Source organism: Bubalus kerabau, chromosome 6 (genome assembly GCF_029407905.1).
Source record: "Bubalus kerabau isolate K-KA32 ecotype Philippines breed swamp buffalo chromosome 6, PCC_UOA_SB_1v2, whole genome shotgun sequence".
Taxonomy (NCBI): Eukaryota; Metazoa; Chordata; class Mammalia; order Artiodactyla; family Bovidae; genus Bubalus; species Bubalus kerabau.
The window spans coordinates 28563217-28586660 of NC_073629.1; the positions used below are offsets into that span (position 1 = coordinate 28563217).

General features: G+C 44.6%; 2 protein-coding genes across 6 annotated transcripts in view; one reads left to right on the top strand and one right to left on the bottom strand.

The window, feature by feature from the left end:
* The window catches only part of CASQ2 (calsequestrin 2), a 72763-nt gene extending 69519 nt beyond the window's left edge, over positions 1-3244 (top strand). Inside the window, exons 10-11 of the mRNA XM_055584626.1 lie at positions 521-595; positions 1835-3244. Coding sequence (XP_055440601.1) covers positions 521-595; positions 1835-2032 — 273 coding nt within the window. The 3' untranslated portion in view covers positions 2033-3244. The remainder of the gene's footprint in view (positions 1-520; positions 596-1834) is intronic.
* A 6387-nt stretch (positions 3245-9631) lies between these two features.
* VANGL1 (VANGL planar cell polarity protein 1) overlaps positions 9632-23444 on the bottom strand; it is a 59706-nt gene continuing 45893 nt past the window's right edge. For all 5 annotated transcript variants that reach the window (XM_055584631.1, XM_055584630.1, XM_055584629.1 and 2 more), the window contains 3 exons: positions 23145-23277; positions 20878-21112; positions 9632-16742 (listed from right to left, as the gene is read on the bottom strand). In XM_055584631.1, the coding sequence (XP_055440606.1) occupies positions 16482-16742; positions 20878-21112; positions 23145-23277 (629 nt within the window). In that variant the 3' untranslated portion in view covers positions 9632-16481. The remainder of the gene's footprint in view (positions 16743-20877; positions 21113-23144; positions 23278-23444) is intronic.

The following is a 23444-nucleotide window of genomic DNA, read 5'->3' on the forward strand; positions in this document are numbered from 1 at the left end:
TTTCTTACTTCATGGCCCTTTACTCGTTGAGTCCTGCCCCAGTCATATATTAGTCCACATGAACCCAAGTCTGTCTGAATGGAGAAGGCTTCTTATTTCTTGCATGCCCACTTACGGCACACCACTGCTTTCCCAGACGTCTCACGAGCAAAGGGGCTCAAGGTAAGGGGGTTTTAAGTGAGATATTGTGGAGGGGAATGGCTCCTTCACCACACATATAAAAGAGCCACAGGGAATTTGGGGAACAACTCTGGACAATCTCTGTAATATTCTTCCTTCCAGCTTTAGAAGCTTCTATATTACATGCTTTCATAGTTTGTGTTATGACATCTTTTTTCCATGCTTATTTAAAGTGCTGAATGCCAAGTCTTCAATTTCCTCCATGCCCACAGCTGTTTTGGAGACCTTTAACCAATGGTGGCCTCATTACTGTGATGGGATGGCAGGTGGGTCCAGCCACAAAAAGTGGCTTGAACAGGGGATGATGCCTGCTGTCTAATTTTATTTTTTGTTGCTACAGCTTGTTGCCTATTGGGAAAAGACTTTCAAGATTGACCTCTTCAAGCCACAGATTGGGGTGGTGAATGTGACAGATGTGAGTATACCTCATGAAAGCTTGCTCAGATAACTTCCACCTGCCCTGGTTTCTGCCACACAGCCCAGACTGTGAGATCCTGTATAGGAGTCCAGCCCCTCATGAAATAAGCAGGACCCTTGGCCTTGCTAAAGCTCAGGAGACTTGCCAACATGGACTGATCCTAGTCTGAGTCAGGGGTGGGGTCAGGGCAACCAAAAATACTTTTGCTTTTCACCTTATATCCTACCATTCTCTTTTTTAACTGTTTTAATGTAAGCAGAATTTTAATCATTATTAGTGATTTTAAAAAGTGAAAAAGTGAAAGTCACTCAGTCATGTTTGACTCTTTGTGACCCCATGGACCATATATAGTCCCTGGAATTCTCTAGGCCAGAATACTGGAGTGTGTAGCCTTTCCCTTCTCCAGGGGATCTTTCCAACCCAGGGACTGAACCCAGGTCTCCTACATTGTGGGCAGATTCTTTACCAGCTGAGCCACAAGGGAAGCCCAAGAATACTGGAGTGGGTAGCCTTTCCCTTCTCCAGGGGATCTTCCTGACTCAGGAATCGAACCGGGGTCTCCTGCATTGCAGGCAGATTCTTTACCAATTGAGCTAAATTGGTAAATTTAGCTTCACAGGGAAGCCCAGTAATTTAAAAATTAGTTTACAAAATAATAAATGTAGAATTTCCCAGGTAACTGAACATCTACCAAGAGAGTGATAGGACATTGCTAAAAAATACAAAAAGAAAAACATTGCTAACTGGCTATATACACAAACAGTGGAGGGATTTCCTGGTGGTTCAGTGGTTAAGACTCTTAGCTCCCAATGCGGGGAGCATGAGTTCGATCCCTGGTTGGGGAACTAAGATCCCACATGCTGTGTGTCTGATAAATAAAATAAAACAATCTGTAAAAAATTAAAAAAAACAGTGGAATATATATATAATATATAATGCAATGGAATATAGATTTCCTTTTATATTGCACAAACAGGACTACAAACAGCAAACACTACACGTACCGTTTGCTACTAAGCATTTCTGTTTAACGGACTTTCCAGGTGGCATAGTGGTAAAGAATCGCTTGCCTGTGCAGGACATGGGTTCGATCCCCAGGTCGGGAAGATCCCATGTGCACACATTCCTGATAAGTGTAAGTGACCTGGGGTTCACTGAGCACAGTCGCTTGGAACCCACTGGCCTGGCTGACCCTTAGTGTGCTCACTCGCACACTCCTTCTGTCTCTGGATGCAGGCTGACAGTGTGTGGATGGAGATTCCCGATGATGATGACCTGCCCACAGCTGAGGAGCTGGAGGACTGGATTGAGGATGTGCTTTCTGGGAAGATAAACACTGAGGATGATGACGACGATGAGGAGGATGAAGAGGACAATGACGATGACAATTCTGATGAAGAGGACAATGATGATAGTGACGACGACGACGAATAGCCTCCAACTCCAGATGAGTCTCACGAAGACGAAACCACGGCTACCCACTACCATGCAGACAGCACAAGGCGGCAGGCAGCACACAGCCCCGGCCCGCGTCCAGCCAGTTCCTTTCCCTTTACCGACATCTCTTTCCCCACTTCTTTCTCATCAGATGTGCAACTCGGCAAATGCCTTTCTAAATCCAGCAGTCCCGCTCGCTCAGCAAGGACAGTGGGGAATTATTCCCATGTTGGCTGTCTTGATTGTTATGAAAAAGCTTTCGTTCGTTGTCAGATCATCAGTGGCCATGGCAGTGCCCGAATCTGGTTGTCTAGAGAGAGCAATCCCCTAACACCTCAATTCAAGTTTACTCGTTTGACTATGATAGTAGCAGAATGGACAGCTTGCTAAGTCACAAGCACAGCGTGACCTTACAACAGAGCCCAGGGAAGACACACAATCCATTTAGCCCCTGTGCTTAGAATATTAGTTAGGATCCCTCCTCAAGCCGAGAAGATCCCTTTTAGGGAAGGCTCAGTCTTGGAAATAAGTTTTGTAAATCAGCTTCTCTTGCTTCTATTAAACTTATTATTTTAGGTGTAGGTCCGACCATTATGAACTCAGATCCGAGCCTTTGGATGGCTATTGAGAGGTTCTGAAAAACATGCGTGCTGATTGTTGCCATCATTTCTAGTATATTAGGATATTGGGATGGGAGGTTGATTTGCTCTCTGAACTTCTCTGTAGATGACCTTCGTGCATATATACACAGGGGTCGGGGGAGCTAGAAGGATTAAATGTTTTTAATTCTTTCTGATGTCTTTAGGTCTCTGATTGGGTCAGCTGGTGTCCTAGCTTGAGCTGGGATCCTGATATCCTTCCGTCTTGTCGCTGCTAGTCAGCCTTCCCATTCAGAGTCCAAGTTGGTTTTTCCAGAGGGCAATTCCTTCTCCACTGATCAGTGTTCCCACAGGTGAACAGGACAACAGTCATTAGGATTCATAACAATGCTCTGAGGCACTGAAAAAAATCCCCACATGCCTTTCAAACTATCTAGAAGTTATATTGTGTTCTGTAGTTTTAGCATTGGGTGTGCATTCTAATGTTCTAATTTATTTTCTCAGTCTTTTAACACATGTGTAAGACACTGCAAATTCTTTGAAAATAGGACGATCCTTTTATGGAATAGCAGCTAACTAACTGTCATTAAAGTTTTATTTTGAAAGTACTGAGACTATCTTGAAAATCCTCTCTTGATTTTTTTGTTTTTCTGCTCATTCTTTCCTTTCTGGGCTCCTGTTCTTCCTCTTTATTCCTTCTTAGTTTTCCTTTCTCCTCTCTCTTCCTTTGCCTACCCTTTAAATGTCAGTCTTCCACGGTATCTCTCGGCTCTAACATTCTTCCAAGGCAGCTTATCATCCATGCCCATCAGCTAATAACTTCCAAGTCTGGGTCTCTAACCTTGACCTCTCTCCTTGGTTTCAGACTCATTCATTCAGCTGCTGCTGGACATCTTGATTTGGAACAAGTGCTTCAGACAACATCACAAGACCAAACTCATTACCCTCTCCCTTAAACCTGTCCTCCCCTTCATGAATCCCAGTTCAAATGATTAATATCAGCATCCGTCCAGTTGCCTGGGTGGTCTGAAGGGGAGCCCTTCCCCTCTGCGCCCACGGCATGTTGTGCCTACCCCACATCCTGGCACTTATCATTTAAAGTGTAACACGTATTTGCATGTCTGTTCTTTCATTAAATCCTACATAGGTTCCTTGAAGACAAGAGATTTATTCACCATTGTATCCCCAACGCTTAGCACTTTGCTCAGCACAACGTAGACACCCATTTATTGAACTGATGGGTGAATGATTATCAGCACTGTTGGATCACAGTGCTTCCAAGGCCTCCTTATTTTTCTCTCTGCCTCACAAAGCAAGGCAGACCCTTCTCAAGCTGGGCTATGTAGCTATCCAGAGAGACTCAAATAAGCTCTGGGAGAGGTGAATTTATACAGTGATCTTTGAAGCTAATCTTTCAAATAGCCAAGAAATGTGTTCTGTCATCAGAGTGGTTTATTTCCCAACCCAGGAAAATTCCCTGGTTCTCAGAAGCCTGACTAATAATATGCATTAAGTTTAAATCATGCCATGCTGCTCCTGTTTTAGAAGCACTGGGTATTAAGCTAGTACTGACTGTAAGTAATAGCACTGTTTTGTTATTTGTCTAAAACTTTTTCAGCTATTTATTGAATATTTGGTATGTGCTCAGAGCACTATTGGAGAAGGCAATGGCACCCCATTCCAGTACTCTTGCCTGGAAAATCCCATGGGCGGAGGAGCCTGGTGGGCTGCAGTCCATGGGGTCGCTAAGAGTCAGACACGACTGAGCAACTTCACTTTCACTTTTCACTTTCATGCATTGGAGAAGGAAATGGCGACCCACTCCAGTGTTCTTGCCTGGAGAATCCCAGGGACGGGGGAGCCTGGTGGGCTGCCATCTATGGGGTCACACAGAGTCGGACACGACTGAAGTGACTTAACAGCAGCAGCAGCAGAGCACTATGCTATCTGCTTTTAATGTATTACCCCATTTAATCCTTAAAAAGATCTTATATGAATTTTGTTATTTTTCCCATTTTAGATGGGAAAACTGAATGAGGCACAGAGGCTTCAAGTAATTTTCCCAGAGTCACACAAATACTTAAAAGGAATGTAAACATAACCCCATTTTTATACTTAAAGATTTAAACTAAATTTAATTCTTTAAATTAAGCAATCAAAAGATTCCATTTCTGTTACTCAGATGGTGTCCCAAGATGGACTCAAGTGAATTTCTTTTAATCCTTTTTGTTGTTTAAGCCAAGATGTCTTTCTCCCTTTCATTCTGGAAGCAAGTAATCAATTTGCAGTGCTAGTAATGTTGCCTAATTAGAACTGTGTGATCTGACCATTCTGCTAGGAAAGCAAAAAACAAACAAACAAACAAACATCGTGTTATCAAGAATGAACATTTACATGTATTTCTTTAGAATATCATGTCTAATTGAAATGAGTTTGTCTTTTCTGTAACAAGGTTGTGTACAGTCCAGGCCCTAGCTTGTATCCCCCAAGAAGCCCATTCTATCAATGATGTGACCAGTCAGAGGTCATAATCAAATGACTTTTGACCAACCCTCCTGGTTGATGTCCCTTCAAGTGCTGGCGGGTCTCGTGGTCTGTCCTCGAACTTCCTGCTCTCACCCGGTCTCCTCAAGTCTGTTCAGTGTCAGAATCATGTCTGAGTTTTAGAAAACACAGATGACTGTCACCAGCCCAGACCTACTGATATACCATCTCCAGAATCAGGCCTAGCCCTCTGCTGGGGACAGATGCAGGTCAACACTGACCGCTGCTCTTCCTGCTGCTCTTCCCACTCCCCCAGTCATCTCATCCAGCCCACAGCATCCAACACCAACTGTCTCTAGCCAGGCTGCTTCTGAGTCCCAAGCCCCTCGCTCCAGCCATCTTCCCTGGACAGCATCACCTCAGACCAACACAGTTTTGGGGCTTTAAGGGGACGCCCTTAAAAGTAGCTCTCTTGAGGCTTCCCTGGTGGTCCAGTGGCTAAGACTCTGAGCTCCCAATGCAGGGGGCCTGGGTTCTATTCCTGGTCAGAGAACCAGATCCTGTATGCCTCAACTAAACCCCAGCACAGTTAAAAAAAAAATAAAAAAAAGTAGCTTTTCCTGAGGTCTGAACCAACTGAGAAATTAGGTCCAAAAGTCAGCAGATTATGACCCTGATTACAGAGAGGCAGTAATTTGGACACTAGAGATTAGGGAAATGGGCTTCCCAGTTTCCTGCCTCCAAGTTCAAGTCATCCAGGGGAATCAGGTGCAGAGAGGACCATTGCCCTCAGGGGTCATGGATGGAGAGGCAGGAGAAATGAACTGGATCCTTCCCCCAACACACACATTAACTTCATCCTAAGAAACATGGACAAATGGCTGCCACCCGCTAACCAGGTAACTATCTCCATATCAGTACAGGAATAAGGGCTGGGCAAAGGGCCAGCAGTGTTTGGGGAAAGTCCTTCACAGAAGCACAGGAATGGGGAAGAGGTATCGCCCTCCGACAATCTCCCAGCCAGAAATCTTTGAGCCATTACACTGTCTCCTATTCCCACATCCAATAGGAAGCAAGCCCTGTCCTCTTCTCTTCACTTGCTCTTACTGTATAATTAAGGCTTTACAGTCTCAGCTGGGTGACAGCAAGGTTTTGACTGCCCTCCCATCTCCAGTCCTGCACACTGCAATCAAGGGTTTTTTGAAAATGAAAAACTGATCGTGTCACATACTTGCTTAAAATTCTTCATTGTGCTTTAATTGCTCAGTCATGTCTGACTCTTTGTGACCCTGTGGACTGTAGCCCACCAGCCTCCTCTGTCCATGGGATTTCCCAGGCAAGAATACTGGAATGAATCGCCATTTCCTTCTCCAGGGAATCCTTCCAACCCGGGGATCAAACCCGTCTCTCTTGTGTGTTCTGCATTGCAGGTGGATTCTTTACCCTCTCAGTCATCAGGGAAGTGGTGTTCTATTCCCAACAAGTGTTTAAAAATTTTGTGTTTTTAAAGATTAAAAGGACAAAGAGCAAGTGTTGATCAGAAAGTTGTGTGATGGCCAGTTGTGCAGTCTAGGCTGTGGGGCATGAGGTTGGGGAGGAAAAAATGAGGCAGCACCTGTAAAGTTAAAACTCCTTGAAGAGTCTCTCCTCCACAAGAGAAAAGCAAAGTCTGAGTAGAGCTGATGCTGGTGATATCTGGGCTCAGAGATGGGAAGAGCACTGGTCTCGCTGGGGTGACTGCTACTGCAAACATGGAGTACTATCTTGGAATGATGGCATCCAAATGCCCCATTTAGATTATAACATCCAGTTGTTACTTCAGCAGAAGCCAGGTCAGTACCACTGCCAGGGAACTGGGGAGTCAGGACTAGCCTTGTCTTGGGGTTAAAACCAGTTTCCTTTGTAGGACATGGAGGTCTATGCAAACTGTCTCTTGTCGACCTTACCCAGCCTCACTTCTCATGGCACCTCCCAACTGTCTACCCCTCTACTCTGGACATGAGTTTGAGCAAACTCCAGGAGATAGTGAAGGACAGGGAAGCCTGGCATGCTGCAATCCATGGGGGTCTCAAAGAGTTGGGACAGGACTTAGTAAGTAAACAGCTACTCTCAGAAACTGGCCAAAGCTGCTTGGCTATTTAACACCTCCAAGCCTTGGCTCATGTTCCATCTACCAGAATGCCTGTCCTTCCCCATCTGTGCCTGCCTAGCAAACTCCCATAGAGATACACTCTATGACTCTTCTCCAGTCATGTCCCAGGCAAACTGGCCGCATCCTCTGCTTGGTCCTCGCAGCGCCCTGTGGCAGTCTTCTGCAGAACCTGCAACTTACTGCACTTTAAGTGCATGCCCCTCCCCGTATTAGTCTGAGAGTGATCTTAGGGAGAAGATTTTGGCTGATTCTGTTCTAACCTCAGGGTCTAAGTTCTGTGTGGTACTTAATAAATTGTGTTTGACTAAATACTCTGCTAAACCCTATACAAAACTAATTTAACAGCTATTAGTACCATTAAGAATGTGCTAGTGATTCCTGAAAGTCAGTCTCATTCCAAGTTTTTGGCAAGTGTCATCTGCTCAGATTTGCTTAGGGTAGACAACTGCTGAAGAAATAGGAACACTATCTCCTTGGCTCAGTAAGATTTCCAATGGGGGATATTCTCTTCCCTTGGGTTAGCAAAGTCTCCCAGGAATATACTCATCATGGTGGGAAGCAAAGCAGTGTGGGGATGACAGCAGAAATCCCAGGCTCTATTCTCTGAAAATGGGATAACCACAGCCACCTAAATGTCAAATGCATTTAATATATCCACAGACCCGAATGCTAGAGAGATGAATTAAAGACCTCTTTCAAGTTAACCTGGTATTGTATCAATCTGGACTCTTTAGAGCAGTGATGACTAGAATGCCCTAGAGCCTGACATTAAGGCTGACATAAAAATGCCAATAATTCCCCTTACAATAGTCATAAATGATTAGGTTACACCCAGTAGTCTTAGCATCGAGTGTGTGCCATGTTCCCATTCATTCATTCACTCATTGCAATATTCAGTCAATGGACCCTTAAAACTGATTACCACATGCAGATCACAGGAGGCAAAACTGAGTGGGTAAGACGGGAGAGCTGAGCAAGGAGCTAGAAAAGGAAACATGTTTAAAGCCCCCACGTCAGTTCTACAAATGCATCATCATTTTGTCTAAAACTAGATGAATTCTCAGAACTGCAGAAACATGCTCAGGTGTAAGTACAGAGAACAGAAACACGGTTTTGATTTTCCACATCAACATTAGCCTGTGTAACTAGAAGACGCTACACGACACAGATCGGGCATTACCAAGTCTCTCTGGTGCAGGGATACTCCCCAGACCCACACACTACTGGTGGACCTTGTCTTTGGTATTGGGAAAGCTTGCAGTGGCTGCAGCTGGTCCCATCCTGGTAATCCTTTCTCCACTTCCATAATCTTATGGTTTGTCACCTAACATCCTCAAAACTCTTCCAAAATTCTGTTATCTTTATCATGGGCAATGAAAGAAAAAGAGTCTTTGGTTTATGTTTGTTACACACTTTTAATCTTTTCTTGAGTAGGTTTTGCTTGTGTAGGTGTAAATTGTGTCCATCTTGGCTGATGGCACAGAGAGACAGAGTTTATCAATAATCTATACAATGAGTATCTTCACATCAATTGCTTAGTCTGATCTTTGTCCATGCAACAGGTAAGAATTTGACTGTGTGCTACAGGTACTCAGTACTAAGGATAGCTGAGTGTAGCAGAAGGCAAGCTCCAATACTTCTCTGTCAAATAATCAAGTTTCCTTTAAGTACACCTACTGAAAATAAGTCAATAATTTAAACTGAATTAGCAAGCCACTCATAAAAACAATCTAACATTCACCTTACTACAAATCCAGGGTCTGACATTTTCCTCCCTCCTTACCTGACTTGAAGATCTTTTTTCACTTGCTGATTTACTCAAAAGCCTGTTTCACCTCCAAGTTTTAGAACCTAAGAATTTAATTTTCAGTACTCAATTCATTTAAAACATTCTCTTGACCATAAAATGATTGCAACCTATAGTTTCCTTACAATGACAATTCCTCTTTCCCATTCAGTCTATCATTACATTCTCTTGGTTTTCAGAGACACTTGACAGGTTATATTTAAAAGGGTATCAAAATTATTTCAAGAGTAAAAATGTTCCCTAAAAAATTAGAAAACAAAATTAAGATTACCAAAGAGCAAGTAGGATGAGGGATAAATTAGGAGTTTGAGATTAACATATATACACTACTATATATAAAACAAGGACCTACTATGCAGCATGGCAAATTATACTCAATATTTTGTAAAAACCTAAAGGGAAAAGAACCTGAAAAATATATATGTAGGTATGTATAACTGAATCATTTTGCTGTATACCTGAAACAAACACAACATTATAAATCAACTATATCTCAATAAATAAACAAACTTTTTAGATTGAAGTAATCACATTAAAAAAAAGGCAACAAAATGTAATTTGGGATTTCAGTTTATTTTCCAAGTTTTACAGTATAAAAAATGTAACATGTAAAATGTTTTACAGTTCATTGGAACTGGAGACCCAAAAGAGAACAAAATAACTTGGATACCAGGTACACCATGCCCCTTATAGACTCTAACTTTGTTACTGATGTTACAATGAGAAGAGGCTTCACAGGGTACACCTTATGAATGTATACAAATGTACTTGGGCAGATGGTTGCTGGTAGTGTAATTCATTCATTCACATATTTGAAACATCTCAATAAAGCCCACCACCCCGTTTATGCAAGAAGTCACACTTAGACTTTGTCATACCTATGTAGTGACTGTGGACTTTGCTAACCAGCCAAACTGCCCCTCCTGGTTACAAACTGTGGTATTAACTAATAAGAACACAAAAGACCCCTGGCCACATCTCTGCACAGTTATGGCTCCATCAGATAGAGACAGATGGTTTCCTTACTGAACTCGCTGGACTGATACTGGATTCTAAATCCAGAAATGTAAAGTTCTTTCAACACAAAAGTGATTGTTAAATAAATTTTCCTTGAGTAAGACCCGGTCCCAGTCTCTCTGGTCTTCTGCCTAGCATCTTTGTTGAAGAAGTGGTCATGACAACACGAGTTATTTCACCACTCCAGTGAGCCTGTATCTACCCCTGCCCTCATCTTGGCTGGTGTCCTGTACTCCAGGCAATAGCTGTCATAAACAACTTCTTGAAAATCAAAGTTTGTTAATTATGTCATAATTTAGGAGTCCCAGAGGAGTTTGCTATTTAGCTAAAGCCTACTGTGAACCCATTATAACAATAAGGAATTATTAGCACACTTTGGATTTTTTTTTTTTTAAGAATGATAATCAATGCTAAATGAATACTCTATTATTTCTATACCTGTGGGGCACTGGCAAATGAAAAGTGTCAGCCACTTCTTTCCACCTGACCCCTGGAATGGTGATGATGTGTAACTAAGTTCCCTATAACATGAACTGAACTAGACTTGACACCCGCAGATCAGATGTCCAGGTCCTATTACTAATTCCCTGAGCAACAGTCTCTGGTCCCTAGATATGAACCTTTCCCAAGGTGAGGGCTTTTGGGGGTTTAAATACTCCTAAAGGATGACCTCCTTCAGAGTGAAAGTTCATGTCTACAAGGGAAAACTCAGATAAGAACAAGCAAATATAAAACCAGACACTGTATATTCAACTATTTTTATCCAAACATTATTTCAGTGCCAAAAGAAGTGCCAAGGACACTCAAGATAAAATCCTGGGGGTTGGTCACATTTGTCCCCAGGGCTTAAGATAAGAGCGTTTTTATCCCACCAAAGCAAGGACAAAACACTGATGTTTTCAAGCTGAGAGACGTATCAATTGTAGATTCCCGGTGCCATACTGGGAGTAACATTTGATTGCGCTGCTTCAGGTATCAGAAATCTGCAGTTGTGCTGGAGTGCTCTAAAACAGCTCATTGAAGAGGTTTATGTTTCAGGTGATACAAAACAAATTGGGTTATCTAAGGAGAAACGGGACAGGCTTGGTAAAAGGGACACAGAGTACTAAAATCTACTTTTAGTCAGTAGTTTTACATTTTCTACCTACCCTTTGAAAATGTCATGCTCTTTCCTAGTTAAGTATTGGGTTGGTCAAAAAGTTCCTTCGGACTTTTCTATACCCTCTTATGGCAAAATCTGAGCAAACTTTTTAGTCAACCTAATAGCAAAGCTGAGAGGCGCGTCATCTTTCCCTTCCTATCCTCCACCAAGAGCAAACAGCAGGCAAGAAGAAGGTAGTTTATGAGCAACAGAAACCTCAAGACGGTGGAAGAGACACAAACGGTGTGTTCAGAGCCCTGGTTTAGGTCTCTTGATTAAAACTCTCGAGGACAAATGTGGGGGAAAATAGTGCGATGGAAGCGCTTGCTGAGAACAAGGAAGTCAGGCATGGAGGCCAGGGGCTCCAGTCCCATACCTCCCTCGGCTGGGGCTGTAGGCAGGCCCTCCCCACCTCAACGGGGGGCGGGATGGGGGGACGCTGTTGGGGTACAATGTTGACAAAGCACCAGGAAGAGGCCTCCTCAGGTCAGGAGGAGGCCAGGTCAGCCCCAGCACACCTCCCCAAGCCAGCAGGGTGGGAACGGAAGGGTGGGAGGGGCAAAACCCAAAGTGACTGCCAGGAACAACAGCACCCAAGTTCTACAGCAAGTGCAGCACTGGCAGGGCTGGTTTTCCTAAAGGAAGCGGGATTTTCAACTTCTTTCCATCAAAAGTCCTGAGGAAATCTGCCAGTGCCACGGGGCAGCTTGCCTTGGAGCCATAGTCTGGGTACAAAACCAAAGTCAAAGAGAAGCGATTCCACCTCCAATGAACCCCCCCTCCCCAGGTTCTGATTTAAGGTTAAGTGCCCTCTGGTTCTCTCTCCTCCACATCCAGAAAATGCCAAATTATATAGGTAATACCTCAAGGTACCATGGGATTGGAGTCAAACATTAGATGGGAAATTTCATTTATTAGCTGTGAGATTTTAGGCACATTCTTCTCTCTGCTCATCCTGGTTCTCACCTGTAAAACTGAGATAACCCCTGATTTAAAGGAATTCACCTTCGAGGACAGCGTCTAACGTAACAATAGCTGATAAACACACCCTATTACCCTTCTCTTCCTTCTTTGACCCAAATATGTTTTCTCAAAAATGTGATCCAAAATCTAATTTTCTGGGCATCCCCTTGATTAAAGCTCAATAATATAGTGTCTATGGTTCCTAATACAACTACCACACTGACTACCATTCAAAAACTGCACTATGGGCTTAGGAAAACAACTCATATTTCATTTACAATGGATTATGACCATAAGGTTGCACAGGAGTAAATTCATGGTAGTGATTTTTTTTTTTTTTGGTAAAACAAGATCTATAAAGTACAAAGCCTTCCCAGAAATAAATCACTTAACAACTGCAGGGTCTCTGCTGGACTATTTAAATATTATGGCACTATTTCTGTGCTTTTAGTCATCAACTTTTTTTAAATGAAGTTCAATTTTTGAGTTAGATCAAGAATTCTACAGTAAGGCTTTCAGGGTAGTGAAGTTGGAGCAGTTGCTTATCATGGAGCTAGACTTTTCTTTCTTTCTGTTTTCAGGTCATAGGGTCCAGAGGCAAGGAAGAGTCTAATGGACTTGCCTGGAGGGCAGCGGTGCTCTAGAAGACCTCACTGTGCTAAAGTCATTTACTCCTGGGGAGAAGCCAGTGTAACTGAGGCAAAGGAGAGAAGGAAGGGCGGGAGAAGTAAATGGCTTTAGAGTAACCTCCCAGAAGATGGGTGTTGTTAGGAAATCTCCCAAACACAGGGCCTATGTAGAAACACGGACTTTCACACACTCATCCATATAAACCCATCCACAAGTTATCTGCTGAGATACACACCAGTCTTGCTACAGATAGCACAGATGATCAGATGGCTAACATAAACATGCCGTCCATCTGTTGGTAGTTACACTCAAGAGAAATGCTCACATATATTGCAACACACAGCCACAAACAACTATGCATCCTTACACAGCTGGGTTCCCATAGATGAGGGTAAACCAAGGGCCCGATTTTGCTGATTTCACTGAGCGGCTGCAACAGGCACTCCCCCAGGGGCGGGTCGTCAGTTTCTGTCAGCCTAATAGGCTCATGGCTTTCCAGGCTTACAGCCTCATCTAAATACAGACGGCTGTAAAGCAACCAGGAGACAAGAGAATGAGAGTACTCAGCTACCACCACCTATGGTGAGGAGAGGGGCATATCTCCCGCACGGGACGTGCACCCACACAGCTACGACCTCCCCGCTGCAAAGGAGGTCTGAGCTCTGGCAGTGAGCTCGGACACACACACACATGTACCAGGGCCACCTCCTCTATCCTTTGGCCCTACAGAATTTGTCCTGTCCACAGATTTGAAAAGGAGAGAGAGGGAGATGGTGATAGTTGGACAATAAAACAGAGCAAGCATTTTCTCTAGGGCTTACTTTATAAACTTTAGCAAAAGTATTACACACTTTGACTTAGCTGATGATGCAAAGGATGAATCAATCACAAACCTAGAAATCCCTTCCACCTCTAAGAACGCAGTTCAGTTCATGGACAATTAAAAGTTGGCATTATCTTCAACAGTACCCACTTAAAAACAGAAATTAGATATCTACTGGTTAAAACATCAGGAGGGAAGAGAGTGACCTCAGACACACACTCCTCATTAAGTTTTTCTACTTACTGTTTAATGTTCACATTTTAATAACTTAGGTTCACTATAGAAAATCTATAAACATTTAAGGCAAAAAAATCCTGTCTCCCCCAGTGCGGATTTATCTAATCCTACTAGCACAGTTTATCCTTTTTAAAAAGTATAGCCGATTGGCTCCAAGAACTGAAATACAAATGCATTGTGTTCAGCTGTGTGATACAGTTTTTCTGAAACCTTAAAATTTTTTAAATGGCATCTACATTGTTCCCACTGCACCAGTAACTCAAGCTATTAAGAGTTTGCAAGTGCAAAGGCTTGATACAAAGATCCTGCATTTTATTATGTTATTCTTTCAAAAAGGACTCAATACAAAGTCAGCATTAAAAAAAATCGATACTCAATTTAAAACAAAAACAGTAATTTCAGAAAGTCTGACAAAGTCAGAAAGTCTATGCAAAGACTGGGAGAGAGACAAAGGGGTGGAGAGAGAAAAAAAAATTCCTTAATTTAAACCTTTCTTCACCCTGCTGGGAAGGGAGGCACCCAAACCATGACTCCAACTTAACCCCTTCTGGACTGGTAATTGAAGACAGGGTTGGAAGCAGTTTTATGGAACGCTGATGGATAGTGTCATTATTAACCATATGAATATATGTGTATGGCACTTCTATTGCTGGGTTCCTGATGCAGCAGCCTCTGATACCTTTAGTCTGAGACAGTATAACCTTTATGTCGCCAAAGTCTCATTGTACATTCACCATCCCTTGCCCAGTCTCCCAAAATAGATTCCTGAGAAAGACATCATCATAAGGAATGTCCAGTTTGAAGGGGACCTAAAGGCAAAACTAAGAAGAAGAAAAGCACCATGGTTACATGGTAAGTGTTTTTCATAAACCAAAACCATGCAATTAAATAGGACATCTTGGCTCCACTCCATACCGACCAGTTTTTCCTCCTTTTCCAACACATCTTCTTTCTGACCCGAAGGCTGTGGATTCAAGACGGCTGTTTACTTTTTCAGATTCAGGTGTGTGACAAACAGCGAAAGCCAAGTGTGGTTTAAGACAATAATAACAAACACTGCACCCCTGCTGGCATGAACACACCAGTCAGAATACATGGGAACACATGTGAAAAGAGCACTGGACAGTGTTGTCCTTGGCTAAAGAAAGGTGACTGGTTAGCCTAACCACCAGGGAAAAGCAAGAGTGAGTATTTGGCAAAAGTTTGTTGTGGATACTGGAAGGTAGGTGGAGGAACTGAAGACTGCTGCAGGGCTCTGCTTCAGGGTGCCTCCTCCTAGAATATGGCCCAGCTGCTCCCCCAGGCCTGGGAAAGCCCCCAGAAACCAGCTGTATCTAAGAACACACCAGGCAGGCATCGTTTGAACCCTAAGATCATCTCCCTACGTTCCTTTTCCCGAATGCTGGATCTTGCCTATTCCCTCTCCACACTTGACTACCAACGACAAGTAATTTAGCACCAGGGCCTAAATCAGCCCCTTCCCGGGTAGTAAGGGGCAGAGGCAATGAGCACACAGTGACGGTGGTCAGAAGTCAGGGACTGGACGCTGCAGCTGTCCCCTGGCAAGGCAGCTTGCTATGGAGCTTTGTGAGGACATATCTCCTGGGAAATAGAGGCTCCGAGCCAAACGTGCCAGCCCCAGAGTCACAGTGTGGGTCTCTCCCTGGTGGGTGTGGAGCAGCTGGAGGAGGACCGGGAGGGGAGGGGCTCCCGCCGCAGCCTAAAGGGAACACCCTAGCAGGCATGCTCTCCCTGGGACCTGCCTGGTGGGCACACCACCCTTTCCTACACAAACAAACAATCCATGGGGCAGACCCGAGGCTGTGCATGGAGCCCCAGGGCACACGTGAACAGCCAGGTCCCCTGTGGCTCTGGAGACTGGGCTCCTGGCCAGGCCTGCCGGCCAGGATGGAGAGAGGGCAGGCGGGCCTTCACAGGGTTAAGAAAGGGCTACCTGCTCAAGCTGGTAGGCAAGCAGGTCAGAACTAGGGCAGGCAAATTCTCTCTTTGGGAAACAAAAAATCACGAAGAGCTGTAAACTGACAGCGCACGCTTGTCATTTTGATCCTTCTCTGCAGAACCTAAGGCAACAGAGAACGGAGACGAAGGCAGGCATTTCACCAACAGCCCATGGCTCCCGTGGTGCTGGACGTTTACACACACAAACACGTGTGGACAGGTCCTGTGGGGTTCCCTGAAACAGGACGAAGATGTGTGCCCTACAGGCCCAGGAGTGGGACGGCCGGAAGCCAGGGCAGGGCCGGGTGCTGGACGAGAGGCAGGGGCGTGTCGTAAGGCAGGGTTCCTGAGAACCTCCAGCTCTGCTTTGGTTTGCAGCCGTCACAGAAAATGCCAGGGAACCGCTTCTGGAGACGGCCCATCCCCAAGTCAGACGTCATCAGTCACTTTCTTCCAGGATGGCCATCTTCTGCTTCCTTCCAAATAAAGTGCAGATGGTCAAAGGACCCTGGTTTCTCATGTGCCAGCTCAGTCAGCCATGAAGAATAATAAAAACAAAGATGCCCCTCTGGTATACATATATCTCTCTATATATATTCTTTCTTTTTTTAATAAAACCACAAATATAGAACTTTTAAACCGACGTCTCGGACTGCAAGCGAAGGACAAATTTGTGAGATTTGGGGTCTATGAACTCTTCCGAGAGCATGATGAACGGAATTTTCTTCACATTGACGACAAGGCTGAAGTCCAAGCATTTAAGGACAAAAACGAGTCCATCCCGCAGCCCGTTGGTCACAGCCTCGTCGCTGACGAGCCGCCACTGCGTGGAGAGCCAGCGCTCCCGGTCGTACTGCAGTGTGGGGCCGGCGCTGAGGTACCGTTCGAGGAAGGCCTGTAAGGACAGCAGAGATGCTGTTAGGGAGGGAATGCCCACTCCAGGTGGCGCCGCCAGGCTCCCAGTCATGTGGGAAAAACATCCTCCCAACAAACCGGGACAGCCCGGCTGATCATACACCAATTCCATCAGACCTGCACAACAGAGTCCTTTGCTGGGGAGAGAAGGCTTCCTGACTTTCTCACTCTCCGGCCACAGGGTGCAGACAGTGGTAAGCACAAGAGCGAGGAAGGTGGGGTGGCTGGTACCCACGTAAGCTGTGGCTAAGGCACCAGCCCCATCCAAGGGCCCGGGCCCCATGGCATATGCCTCAGCCTGTACCTGTTCATAGGTTGGTCTCCTCCCATCCTGAGAGCTCCTCGGGGCAAGTGCCAGGCACAGAGAAGCATTCTGGCAATGTGAGTGGAAGAAATACAGGGATGTACCTGCTCACACAAAAATGCATGCTATGTGCCTTTGGACACGCCGTTTAACCTCTGTGTGAGTGGAGCAGATGGCAGCAGTAATGCACAGAACGGCTGTGAGGACAAAGTGGTTAACCTGAACCATCTCACGGTGCAAGATGGTTATTTGACTTTGGATGAAGTATGCATGTGGTAATCCAAGGGCTGGCCAGGTCCCACGTCCACCTCCCCGCCCAAGCCCGAGGCTCCAGGAGCGCCGAGTTCCACAGGTGGGATACTCCCCTTGACGTGTGCCGTTCCTCCTGCTGAATGTCGTCCTTCGGAAAATTCCTCCTGGCTCTTTATATTTTCTCAAACTGCTCGCTGAGCCTCTCAGAGAGGTGAACATGTCCTCCTGTAAGTGCCTATAATCATGGGCATGACTCCCATGTGATATTCTACTTTTTGAACAATTACCGCTGACTGCTTGTCTGAGCCCCTCACTAAACTATCCTCTCCTGGAGGGCAGGAACTATTTTATTTATTTTTTCAATATGAATTTCCCATGTGTCTGGCATATGCTGGAGGCTCAACTGCATGTGTGTTACACCAATAAATATATTGCTTGATCTGTGAGAAAGAAAAATGAACAAACCAGGGATATAGATAGAAAATATTAGGATACATCACTCTGGTCCTAAACAAAGTGGTGTCCTCTTCATCCATACCTTACTGCTGCCAGATACAATATTCCTACCTGTAAGTATATATTCTGAGGCAGGAAGGACAGCTGTGCCTCTGCTATAACACACACTCGTATAAAATTAGTTCTCATATGGAAATTCCCCAGCAGTCCAGTGGTTAGGACGTGGTGCTTTCACTGCCCGCCCCTGGTTCAATCCCTAGTTGGAAAACTAAGATCCCATAGGCTGTGCAGCACGGCCAAAAAAAAAAGTTTTTATGAATCATAAGGAAAAGAAACAGAGAAATGAAACTAAGAAGATAACTCATAAAATAGAAATACGATATGCAAAGATACTCTATCACATTAATAGTTAAAGAAAAGTGAAAAGTGTTAGTTGCTCAGTTGTATCTGACTCTTTGCGATCCCATGGACTGTAGCCTGCCAGGCTCCTCTGTCCATGGGATTCTCCAGGCAAGAACACTGGAGTGGATTGCCATGTCCTTCTCCAGGGGATCTTTCCAACCCAGGGATCAAACCCGCATCTCTTACGCAGGCGGGTTCTTTACCACTAGCACCACCTGGGAAGCATCATGCTCTTAGATGAGCATGATTAAAAAAGAATTATAACACCCAATGCTGTCAAGTGTGTGTGGGGGGAATAAACAAATAAACAGTCTCATATCCTATAGGCAGAAATATAAAACAGTAACACCCCTTAGAAGGATAATTTGGCAAGATCTGTACCTTTGATCCAGCTATTCCTCTACTAGATATTGATCCCTCAGAAATACTTGCATATATGCATGAAAACATATGTAAAAAAAGAGAGATTCATTGCAACATTGTTTAGATGTGGGGCTGGCAAACTTTCCTTTAAATGTAAATATTTTTGGCTTTGCAAGGCACACACTGTCATAACTACTCAACTCAGCCACAGTGGAGAGAAAACAGTGGTAGACAATCTGTAAACAAAAGGGTGTGGTTGTGTCCCAATAAAACTCGATTAACAAAAACCACCAACCCCTAGTTTAGACTAACGAAAGATCTTAATCCGAATGTGCATTAGTAGGCCATCCGTTAAACAAACCATGGTATTCAGAGCAACAGGACACAGCTATTAAAGGGAATGAGGGAAATCTGTAATGACAAGAAGAGATGGGGAAGTACTGACAGGGAAAGCCAGCCAAGAACAGCTTTAAGTGAAAAAACCAAGTTTCCAAGCTATACCTATATGGGATGAGATTCCCATTTCCGTTTTTTGTTGTTTTGTTCATTTCTGCTTTAAGCGCACACATCCCTGAAAGGATATAAACCCATTCTTTATATTAGTAAGAACTGTCTAGGTGGCAGGGATGAAAACTTCGTATATTACACTTCTCTTTAATGTTTGGATTTTTATATAAAGATTATTAGTTTTAATTTGGAAAAGTATACTATTTTTTTTAAATGAGAAAGAAAGCAACCAGTCAACTTAAAAACCTTGAGGAAAAAGGAAAACAACCACTTGCGTTCTATGTGGTATGCGCTATCGCTCTGCTTAGGCAGACATGCTGTGGTCACGTGCAACCACAGTGCTCATACGTTTTGCATTCTGCTTTTTGTAACTTAATATTCTAATCGATTCTTCCACATTTTAGGAGGTGATATACCATAATTTGCAAGCCACTGTTCTGTTTTTAAGTTATTTCCAGTTTGGAGCTAATAAAGAGTATTTTGCAAAATAATCCACATATACATTAGCGTGTATCATTGACTGTGCTAAGTCCTTTTCCTAGGAGGGGGATTAGTGAACCAAAGACTATGGAAAATGTTATGGCTTCTTACTGATCATCTCCACATTGCTTTCCTAGGCTTTGATAAGGTTAGTGACAGCGCATCCAGCAGCTGTATATGTAATGGGGCAATGTATGAACACAGGCCTTCATACCAATAATATCATCAGCAGTGTTACATGCAAACCGTATGCCACGCTCATTTACTCTCTACCACGTGATTTACATGTCGTGCTGCCATATTTAATATAATTCTCATACCATGATCCTATCAGGTAGATACTATTATTAGCTCCATTTTATAAAAGAGGGAACAAGTGTAGAGTAATTTAGGCAAAGTCACAAACCAATTAGGTGGTGGACTTAGGATCTGAATCCACTTCTGTTTGAAGAGGTCATTGGCGGAACACTTTATTCTGCCTCCTTGGCCACGGCCCTCTATTAGACACATGGCTGTTTTTGCATCATCCCCAAAAGCATGCTCATGTCATAATGGTCCAGAAGATCACTTAGTAAAACTAACCCCCCAACAGCCAAAACACCAAAGTGAGAGCATGGTTTCTACCCCTGATGATAATGGCTATTTGGTCCTTACATTATGACAGATGCTGTTTTAAGCACTTCACAGGAATGAACTCTTTTAGTTCTCACAGCAACCCCATGAGGTAGACATTAGTATTATCCCCAACTTACAGACTAGGAAACTGAGGTACAGAGCCATTAAGCTCTTGGCCCAAGGTTTCCCACTAGTTGAGGGAGGTGCCAGGTTAGAACAAATCAGCTCAGGCCCACCCAGGATATACAGAGTACCCTGAATTACTACCTGGGCTGTTTCTAAGTGCACGTCTTTCCTCTGCTTGAATCCAGAAGCCTTCAATTCAAAGGCACATTTAAAAAACAACTGTACCCGGGAAGGAGGGTGGGATATATGGAGAGAGTAACATGAAAACATACATTACCGTATGTAAAATAGACAGCCAATGGGAATTTGCTCTATGACTCAGGGAACTCAAACTGGGACTCTGCAACTACCTAGAGGGGTGGGACGGGGAGGGAGGTTTAATAGGGAGGGGACATATGGATACCTATGGCTCATTCATGTTGATGTTTGGCAGAAACCAACACAGTTCTGTAAAGCAACTATCCTTCAACTAAAAAATTAATAAATTTTTTTAAAAAGGAAAAAAAACCCAACTGCACCAAAATAACATAAAATAAGTGAGAAACCTTTGATTTTATCATTCCTGACAACACCCTAAAATGGGACTTGCAAGCTCGGCACCAAGACGCACCTTTGGGGTCATGCTGTGGGTGATGCAGAAGGCCAGGTGCTGCAGAATGCTCTCCATGCTGTGGTAGTTCTGCTGCCGAGTGGTACGCAGGTACTTCTGCAGAGCCCGGGCCATGGAGGGGAAGATGGCTTGGGCAGCCTCCCTGGGGTCCATCACCTCCCCTGGGGCTTTCTGCTGCTCCTCAGCCTGGAGACGCTGGATGTGGATGAAGGCCTCCTCCACTGCGACCACCAGCCTGGAGGCGATAAAACATGGTACTCAGACAGCAGTGCGGGGCTTGAGAATAGAGTCACACAGGACGTGGGAGGAGGACTCCTAGTCAGCCGCCAGCTGGCCCAAGGCTCCCATCCTCAGGCGTCACCCCAGACAATAGGGAGGTGAGGGAAGGGGAAAGGAAGACAAAGGCAAAAGTAATACGCGGAATGGGGGCTCCTGGGTGAGGAGGAAGAAGAGTGGACTGCGGAGATGACTCCTAATCTCAATTCTGCCACTAATTTGCTTGGGAGACTCACTACAACGAAGGGTGAGATGAAAAGAGTTTTAAGGCCCCTCAGACTGTGGCTACAAAAGACTCTGCATGCACTGAGGGGTGGCTCATGGTACAGAAGCAGCTTTATGGAGAACCAGAGCTGCATCCTCTCCATCCAGCCGCCCACACCAGCAGCCCCAGGGAACAAAGAAGGAAGGCAGCACGTATGATGAAAACCATCTTTGTCCACTTCAGCTAAAGTGATCAGCTCTTGAAAACCAGCAAGGGCCTGGGGATAGAGGGCGGGCCAGTCAAAGTGTGGGCGGAAGGCCAGCAACTTCATCATCAGTTGGGAATTTTTAAGAAATGTAAATTCTTGGGTGGGCCCCACTCTAGACCTACTGGAAAGTAAGTAACCTGTGAGGGTAGGGCCGGAACCTGAGACCTGTGTTTTAACAAGTCCTCCTGGTGATGCTTTTGCATGCTAAAGTTTGAGAAACACTGGAGTGAGATTCCCTCCAAAGGCCCAAGCAGGTTGTGTTTATAAACTGAAATTTCATTCTGGTTAAAAAAAAAAACAAAGTCTTAAGAGAACAGACTTTTGATTGCCAAAAGGGAGGGAGGGAGGGAGGTAGATGAGGGACAGATGGGGAGTTTGAGATTAGATGCAAACTATTATATGTAGGATAATAAAGTGTCAGACTTTATTTTTTTGGGCTCCAAAATCACTGCAGATGGTGACTGTAGCCATGAAATTAAAAGACGCTTACTCCTTGGAAGGAAAGTTATGACCAACCTAGATAGCATATTCAAAAGCAGAGACATTACTTTGCCAACAAAGGTCCGGCTAGTCAAGGCTATGGTTTTCCCAGTGGTCATGTATGGATGTGAGAATTGGACTGGGAAGAAAGCTGAGCGCTGAAGAATTGATGCTTTCGAACTGTGGTGTTGGAGAAGACTCTTGAGAGTCCCTTGGACTGCAAGGAGATCCAACCAGTCCATTCTGAAGGAGATCAGCCCTGGGTGTTCTTTGGAAGGAATGATGCTAAAGCTGAAACTCCAGTACTTTGGCCACCTCATGCGAAGAGTTGACTCATTGGAAAAGACTCTGATGCTGGGAGGGATTGGGGGCAGGAGGAGAAGGGGAACGACAGAGGATGAGATGGCTGGATGGCATCACTGACTCGATGGACGTGAGTCTGAGTGAACTCCGGGAGTTGGTGTTGGATAGGGAGGCCTGGCGTGCTGTGATTCATGGGGTCGCAAAGAGTCGGACACGACTGAGGGACTGAACTGATTATTCGTAGGAAGACTTCCCTGTTGGCTCAGAAGATAAAGAATCCGCCTCAGGGCAGGAGACCCAGTTTGATCCCTTGGTTTGGGAAGATTCCCCTGGACTGAACTGAACCTGGAAGAGGGGATGGCAACCCACTCCAGTATTCTGGCCTGGAGAATCCCATGGACAGAAGAACGTGGTGGGCCACCGTCCATGGGGTCGCAGAGTCAGACATGACTGGAGCGACTTAACACGCGTGCACATTATATGTAGGATGGATAAACAACAAGGTCCCATTGAATGGCACAGGAAATTATATTCAAAATCTCATGATAAACCATAACAGAAAAAATACAAAAAGAATGTCTATGTGTGTATAACAATCACTTTGCTATACAGTAGAAATTAACATGACATTGTAAATCAACTACATTTCAGTAAAATAAATTTTAAAAAAAGAGTCGGTGTACATTCAAAAAGAAAGTCTGGTCGGGGTGCTGGTGTGGGGGCTGGGCAGTGTACCTTGCTCTCCGCTTCTTCACCCGCCGCTCATGTTCCGCCTCCTCGTAATACAACTCGTTGTGACTCGAGTCCCTGCGCCGAGCAGCTGCGGCGATCATCGCCCGGGACTGACCAGTGGCGTTGTTACTGGGGCCTTTGGGGGAAAGGACGGTGGAGGAAGGACAGTTTTAATGCCTTGGGGTGAGAAACAGCAGAAAACAAGTCTACAGGCTGTCAGTACCGTCTGCCCAACCCCTGTGAAGCCCATATACAAATCCCAAAGGTAACCTCCCAGAAAGATGAACATGACCCCTGCTCTGT